This window comes from Sinocyclocheilus grahami, unplaced genomic scaffold (genome assembly GCF_001515645.1).
Source record: "Sinocyclocheilus grahami isolate Dianchi unplaced genomic scaffold, SAMN03320097.WGS_v1.1 scaffold2208.1, whole genome shotgun sequence".
NCBI lineage: Eukaryota > Metazoa > Chordata > Actinopteri > Cypriniformes > Cyprinidae > Sinocyclocheilus > Sinocyclocheilus grahami.
Genome location: NW_015507387.1, coordinates 46889 through 55487, shown reverse-complemented (window position 1 = coordinate 55487; position 8599 = coordinate 46889). Strand labels below are relative to the sequence as shown.

At 33.5% G+C, this 8599-nt stretch overlaps 1 protein-coding gene across 1 annotated transcript in view; it reads left to right on the top strand.

The window, feature by feature from the left end:
• LOC107574390 (neuroligin-4, X-linked-like) overlaps window positions 1-8599 on the top strand; it is a 39198-nt gene that overhangs the window by 16646 nt on the left and 13953 nt on the right. Inside the window, exon 4 of the mRNA XM_016260827.1 lies at window positions 7423-7608. Within this exon, the coding sequence (XP_016116313.1) occupies window positions 7423-7608 (186 nt within the window). The remainder of the gene's footprint in view (window positions 1-7422; window positions 7609-8599) is intronic.

Below are 8599 nucleotides of genomic sequence, written 5' to 3'. Positions count from 1 at the left end.
TTTTATAGTTTTAGTTTTAGTTAATTTTTTTAATATAATTTATTTTATTTTAGTTAATGATTATTTTATTTCTAGTAACAAAAAATAGTTTTTAGTAAAAAAATTAATAAATTATATATATATATATATAAACATTTTTTAGTTAATGGTTATTTTATTTCAAGTAGTAATGTGTTTTATGTTTTATATTTGTAATATTTTATTTTAGTTAATGGTTATTTTATTTCAAGTCATTTGTTTTTATGTTTTTAGTTTTAGTTAACTATAATAACCTTGATTATTATGATTTCTGAAGATCATGTGACGCTGAAGACTGGAGGAATGATGCTGAAAATACAGCTGCGCATCACAGAAATACATTACAGTTTAACAGATACTCACATAGAAAACAGCTGTTTTAAATTATAATAATATTTGACTATTTTTACAATATTTTTTGATCAAATAAATCCACACTTGGTAAGCAGAAGAGACTGCTTTATAAAACATTTAAATACATCTTATATACATTAAATATGACCATATCTGGTAAGTATTTTTGCATTTAAGCTAAAGATAATGAAACCTGTAAAAAGCTTTTCTTTTACTCGCAGTACGCGAGAGACGACGTTAGAAAGCCTTCAGATGTTCATTAAAGGATCTTTTATTTACTTTCATTATGAAGGTTGTTACAAGTTTTATATTACACGTTCTGCCAAAAATAGATTCCTCACTAAAAAAAATAATGCTTTTATAATTCAGTTTCTTTGAAGACGGTGAGGATTTGGAAAGCTTATTAAAACACTAAGAATACTTATAAACACGAACACAAAGCAGCTTTAAACAAGTGTTTTAAGTGCAGTCCAAGTGTGCAGATTTATGATTCATTCATTTTGAATCCACACGTCCGGTTTATATTATTTATATGTTTGGCGCAGAGCGATTTATTTCTGTTTTTGAGAACATTTCTCTGCCGTTAGTGAGTTTTGAATGCGGTGACCTTGGATCGTCAGGCTCTCTTTCTCATCAAGATACTGAAGCGATTTTGTTAGAAGGTCCTGAGGTCCTTGGCACTGAATTAGAGTTGAAAACGGCTGCTTTCAACAACATCTCTCTTTTAAGAAGAAAGGAAGATCCAGACACATCCCAGAGGCCTTCAGATTCAGACTGAATGCACTTTTGGCCATTATCATCCGATCTTTTGTACCAAATGGTGTAATATTTTGAACAAAGCATCTCTATACTATTGAGCTGGATGGAAGAGACTGACATCTCTCAGGTCCATCATTAAATTCACAGCTCAAACACATACACAATTCATTTGCATGACCAAATGTTGTCTGAACATGCACCGCCGGTCAAACATGTGGAATAATTACGATTGATAATAATCAGAAATGCTTCTCGAGCACCAAATCAGCATATTATACTGATTTCTGAAGATCATGTGACACTGAAGACTGCAGGAATGATGCTGAAAATACAGCTTCGATCATAGAAATAAATTACAGTTTAACAGATACTCACATAGAAAACAGCTGTTTTAAATTATAATAATATTTCATAATTTTTACTGTATTTTTGATCAAATAAATGCAGCCTTGCTGAGCAGAAGAGACCTTTTTAAAAAACAAATAGTAGTGTACACAAGCTCAAATTTGATTGGTTTTAGACTGTTAGATGTGGCTGCAGGATATCTCTCACCCAAGGCCTGGACATCCTTGTCTCATCTCTCTGTCTCGAGTGCTTCAGAGATTTCCACAGAGTGTTTTTATGGGCAAAACGATCCAGCAAGGACAGATGGACTCAAGGCTGGAGGTCCGAGGAGAAACGACATCAGACAAAGCCACATAAAGACTCGACGGCGTCTGGAGGATCTGTTTGAACGAGCTCTGTCTGGTGTGCATGCCGCAGCGTCTCAGCCTTTCAGCTGATATTTCATGTAATCTCAAGGCTAAATACTTCTGTCACAAAGACGGGCGTAAGGGAATGAAGTGCTCAGAAGGTGTTGGCGATTGCGGATAGCAGAGCTCGTTTGAAGGCTGAAAGTCCATTACATCCTCAGATCGTTGTTTTTCATCCCTTCTCTTTTCATCTTTCTTACTTTATATTCTCTAAAATGTTGCTTTGGAGCAAAACTGTACAGTAAAAACTGAACTGATCCTGAATTTAACTGAAATACACTACTGTTTAAAAGTCTCTTCTGCTCAGCAAGGCTGCATTTATTTGATCACAAATACTGTAAAAATAGTGAAATATTATTATAATTTAAAACCGCTGTTTTCTATGTGAATATGTGTTAAACTGTAATGTATTTCTGTGATGCGCAGCTGTATTTTCAGCATCATTCCTCCAGTCTTCAGTGTCACATGATCTTCAGAAATCACTATAATATGCTGCTCGAGAAACATTTCTAATTATTATCAGTGATGAAAACAGTTGTGCTGCACAATATTTGTGTGGAAACTGTGATACGTTTTATTTTTCAGGTTTCACAGATTAATAGAACGTTCAAAAGAGCAGCATTTATTTGAAATAGAAATCTTTTGTTACATTATAAATCACTTTTCATCAATTTAATGCGGCCTTGATGAATACAATTTATTTTAAAAATGTTTACTGCTTTGTTACTTTGAAAAATAAAGTGTTGTGGTTTGCAGTATATTAACAAACCACCAGACAAATCCATTTCTGGATTAATAAACTTCATAGTTTCATTTATTTCAAGCAACCAGTCACTCAGTTTAGACCCGCTAACAGATAAACTCTTAACTGTATTTACTGTAGTCCAGGTTCTGTAGGTGTTTGTTTGTTCTTATCACTGGAGGAGGAGTTTATGAACATGCTCACTGGTTAATTGGTTAATTATATCCACAGTTTAGTGTGTCTGTCCATTGTTTGTAATTTACTCTGCGTCTCAATATGTATAAATGCTTGACATATTCTTTTGAAGCACTGAAGATTGTCTAAAAATGTTTTTTTTAAATGCATTTTCAGTTTTTGTTCACCTTTTTTATCACATGCATATTGTGCAAAATTAATCCAGTCGTGGGTTTTCGACCCCAAGTTATAAACTTAATGCATTTTTAAACTTCAGAAATAATAACCACATTAAAACAGCAAGATGTGTGCAGTGTGGTAGTGCTAGCTGTTGTTCGGCTATCATTTTATAGTCTAAAACCATGAGAAATGAAATAAATGTTAACTGAAATGAAATATAAAAAAGTGCATTTATTTTATTTCAGCTAGTTGCAGAGGCAACATTTCTAATTTTAGTTTAGTTTAACATAACTTTTGTTTAAAGTACTTAACTAAAATAACTAAATACTAAAAATGTATACATTAATTTTTTTTAAATAAATTATTTTTAATAAATAAATCAATATATGTAATAAATATTGTTTTATTATTTTTACATTTATTATTACTTATAAGTTTTTGTTTTTGTTTCAAGTAACAGAAAATGCTTTTTAATGTTTTAGACAGATAGACAGATAGATAGACAGATAGATAGACGGACAGACGGACAGACAGACAGACAGACGGATAGACAGACAGATAGACAGACAGACAGACGGATAGACGGACAGACGGATAGACGGATAGACAGACGGACAGACGGATAGACAGATGGACAGACAGATGGACAGACGGACAGACAGATAGATAGACAGACGGACAGACAGACGGATAGATAGACGGATAGACGGACAGACAGACAGACAGACAGACGGATAGACGGATAGACAGACGGACAGACGGATAGACAGACAGACAGACAGACAGACAGACAGAGAGAGAGAGAGACAGACAGACAGACAGACAGACAGATAGATAGACAGACAGACAGACAGACAGACAGACAGAGAGAGAGAGAGACAGACAGACAGACAGACAGACAGATAGATAGACAGACAGACAGACAGACAGACAGACAGAGAGAGAGAGAGACAGACAGACAGACAGACAGACAGATAGATAGACAGACAGACAGACAGACAGACAGACAGAGAGAGAGAGAGACAGACAGACAGACAGACAGACAGATAGATAGACAGACGGACAGACAGACAGACAGACGGATAGATAGACAGATAGACAGACAGACAGACAGACAGACGGATAGACGGACAGACAGATAGACAGACAGACAGATAGACAGACGGATAGACAGACAGACAGACAGACGGATAGACAGATAGACAGACAGACAGACAGACGGATAGACAGACAGACAGACAGACAGACAGACAGACGGACATTTAAAAAAATGACAAAACAGCTAAATTAATAAAACTCTAACTAAAATGAAAGTAAAAACAAAATATAATATAATAATTAAATCTAGTTCATAATATTAACAAAAAATATAGTAGTATAGTATAGTAGAATAGCATAATAGTATGTCACTGATACTAAAGTACAAGGGATTAGAGTTTAGTAGAGACGCTATGACATGCTCCTACCAATATCCAGCGATTACTAAACTGTCCCTAGCAATAATTTTGATCAAACAAGTAAATAAATATGTATATTTAACCACTGTTGTTGTAATAGTTCATACCATTGATATTACCTGAGAAGTTAAAGAAATACACTAGAAAACACATTTGATAGATGTGTGGAGTAAGAAGTGAGAAATGTTGCCTAGCTGAAATAAAATCATTTCATTTTATTAATTTAGTTTTTTAATTGATCTTATTTCAGTTAATATTTATTGTAAGTAACAACAATGTTTGTGTGTGGTAACAGTTGTAGTTTTGGTTAACAATAATAGTAATTTTTGTGTTTTGTAATTTGTATTATTTTTATATTAATAACTATATATATATATATAAAACCCTGGTCTCTTGCACAGTTGCACAAGTGAATATGCACAATATTTTATATTTTTATAGTGTAAATAATGTATCTTCTCATTTGAACTTCTCTTGTCACTTTGTAGAAAATGGTGTTAATATCTTTTAATATTTTGAATTAGATTTTATTTTATTACATATTTTAATTTTGTTAAAAATAAATGCTTTTAATTAATTTATTTTGAGTTGTTTTAGTATTTCCAGTTAAACTAAATGAAAATGAGAAAATGCTGAAATAAAACGAGTTTAATTCAAATTCAGTTAGCTTTTATTTTATTTTAAGTAACAAAAATGCTATTTTTATTTTTATGGTGAATATGCACAATATTTAATATTTTCATAGTGTAAATAATTCTTCTCATCTGACCTACCAAATTTTCCTATAAGTTTGATCGCAATATATAAGCATTGCTGTTTATAGTGCTTGTTTGAACACACGTCATTAACTAACTGTACATTTCTGCCATAAGGACATCACCTTGACATAATCACCCCTGATAAACTCCTAAATCTAATGTAGAAACTTTCATTTTCTGTGACGCTGCTTTGCAAAGATTTGCATCGTGACAAACGCCAAACAATGAAACATTAACTGAACTGAATTGAGCCGCCTTTAACACGTCTCTGACAGATTCAGTGTTGAGAAAACAAGCAACACAAGGCGCGTTTATTGCGTGATGAATGCGGCTTCGCTCATGGCATTTTGCCAGAAAATAAACAGAAGACATCAGAATCCATCTCAGTAGACATCAGATGTTAAAGAGCTCGTTTAGCTGCTCCGCCGTCATAGATAAGCAGCCACTTTCCGAGGTGTAGAGCATCCGAGGCTTTAGGGCTGCATGGCTCATTGAAGGGCTCCGCTGTGTTTATTGCTCAGGAATAAATTGCCCAGTCGAAAGTCCTACATCACCGACGAGGACTTCAATTAACCTTTCTCAAGCGCTGGCCTGGAGTCAGGAGATATATGCATCACAGGTGAAGGTCAGCCAAAGCGCTTTTTATTTGTGCACTGGAATTAATAATGCAGCATCCTCATGATGGATGAAGCCCATCAATAAAGAACATACAGACAATCAAGCTCTTGTGCATCCACTGCACTTTAGTTTTTTTCCAGGTGAACATACTGGAGCTGAAGGAAGTCTAAACGCATATAGTGTTGATCCTCGAGCGCAGATCGAAGGGGAATTGAGTTTGTCGTTTCATATCTTGAGCTTCTCCTGATACTTGCATTCAGAACGAGTGCGGGGGATTTCAGACGTGGCGTAACCGCTGAAGACCAGTGAGACGAACAGACAATTAAAGAGCTAATGTTCATTATAACAGTTTTGCAGCGTGTTTTGTTTGGAGAAATACCTGCATTATTTTTCATTGCAGAAGCTAGTGCAGCAGCTTGGGATTTTTGGAAATAATATTTCTTTCTACATCTAAATGTAATATGCAATATATATATATATATATATATATATATATATATAGTATGACGACATCTATGACATGAAATAAAGGTTTTAAAAGGATTTTTGACAGTTAGGACACATAATAAGTATTAAATTATTATTATTATTATTATCAATAATAATAATAATAATATTGTTGTTATTGAGGTTTTTGTATTTTCTGTATTCATTTTAATTGTAGTTAAAGTAAGTAATTAATTTCGTTTTTATTATCTTTTTTTAAATGTCTATATAGTTTTTAACTATTTTTATTTCTGTTTTGGTTTTAGTTAGTTAAGTGCTTCAATCAGAAATGTTGCCTTGATGACTGAAATCCTTTTTTTAGTATTTTATTTTATTTTATTTCAGTTAACATTTTTTTATGTTTTTTAGTTTGTTTCATATTGTATATCAAATACATATTGTAGTCAATCAATAGTATAATTGAATAATAATAATCAATAGTATCATTGATATGCTATTTTAGTTTTTATAAATATCTTGATTTAGTTTTTTATGTTTTCATGTTTTCATTTTACTTTAAAGTTTTAGTAATTTTATGTTTTTAGGCATATCTATTTTTTGAATTATATCTATTAGATATATTATCTATTTATGAATTATAGAATTTACTGTATATATTATATAATTGCTAACGTTTTTATTCATTTTTATTTTCATTTGTTTACTACTTTATTAAATTAAACTATAAAGGGAATTTTTTTTTTCAGTTAACAAATATTTATTGTTTTGTCTTTTTAATATATGTCTAATATATGTGTGTGTGTGTGTGTGTGTGTGTGTGTGTGGGTTTCTTCATTTTGAATGAATTTTATTTTTTTGTTTTAGTTATCTAAGTACTTGAAGTTAAAGTTTTTTTAACATGTTTTCTTTTATTTCAGTTAACAAACACACACACACACACACACACACACATACATTCTCACACACACACACATTTATTGTCTGTTTGTTTGTTTGTTTTAGTTTTAGTTAATTCAGTGATTCTAAATCAGTAGCGAAATGTGCATCATCCCAGATAAATCTCTTATAGATGTGTGCATGTGTCCAACAGCCTAAAATCCTGTGAATATTCAAATGTGTCCACTGCAGCGTTTCCTGATCTCTCAGCTGTCTCTGTGTTTCAGGTTTCCTCAGCACTGGCGATCAAGCAGCCAAAGGGAATTACGGTCTGCTGGATCAGATCCAGGCTCTGCGCTGGGTGAAGGAGAACATTCAGGCTTTTAACGGTGATCCGGAGCGAGTGACCATCTTCGGCTCCGGAGCAGGAGCCTCCTGCGTCAGTCTGCTGACCCTCTCGCACTACTCTGAAGGTCTCTGGAGATCTTAAGCTGAATCGTATGAATACATAGGGCTGCACGATTGATCAAAATACTGAAATTGCGCTTTATGATTTGCATAGTAAATGCTGTTCCACACAAACTTGTCAGATCTTGAGTTTTGGTCGTTTATAACCAGTGTTGTGCAAGTTACTTCCAAACTGTAATACATTATAGATTACTTGTTACTGTTATTTAAAAGTAATTCCTTACCTTACAATATTACTGTCTCAGAATTGTAATGCGTTACATGACTCTTGTATTACTTTTGAGTTACTTTTGCCAAAATAACTACAGAAGTAGAACTTAAGGTAACACTTTATTTTAGGGTCTCGTAACTAGTTGCTTATTAACATGCATATTACTAGAATATTAGCCATTTATTAGTAGTAATTAAGCACATATTAATGCCTTATTCTACATGACCTTAATCCGACTCAGTACCTAAACTTAACAACTACCTTACTAACTATTAATAAGCAGCAAATTAGGAATTTATTAAGGGAAAATTCATAGTTAATAGTGAATAAGTGTTCCCTATTCTAAATTGTTACCATACTTAACTTTCTAAAATGACAAAATGTACTGCATCGCATTTTACATTCAGTAGAGGGCGATATGGCGTATCATAATGACTGCGGGCTACTAACAATATAGCTTATAATTGGCAAAGTGAAGGCTCAAGAAAATGCACGAAAGGATGACAGCCAGAATCACAAACGATCCAAGTCTGTTAAAAGTATGGTAGAGGTAAAGTGATTATCTGGCGATATCTGTGAATAGCATTGGGTCTATTCATATTAGACACAACAGGACTATATGTAAACTCTAATGCCATGACAAGATGCGCATACGTCCATCTCGCGCATGTACAGTCTTCTGCCATCTTCATCCATTAGCCACTTTTCCACTGGCCAGTGTGAGCCGGGGCGGGGCTAATAGCCTCGGACCTCGAGCACAGAGGCCGAAATCATGCCGCGTTTCC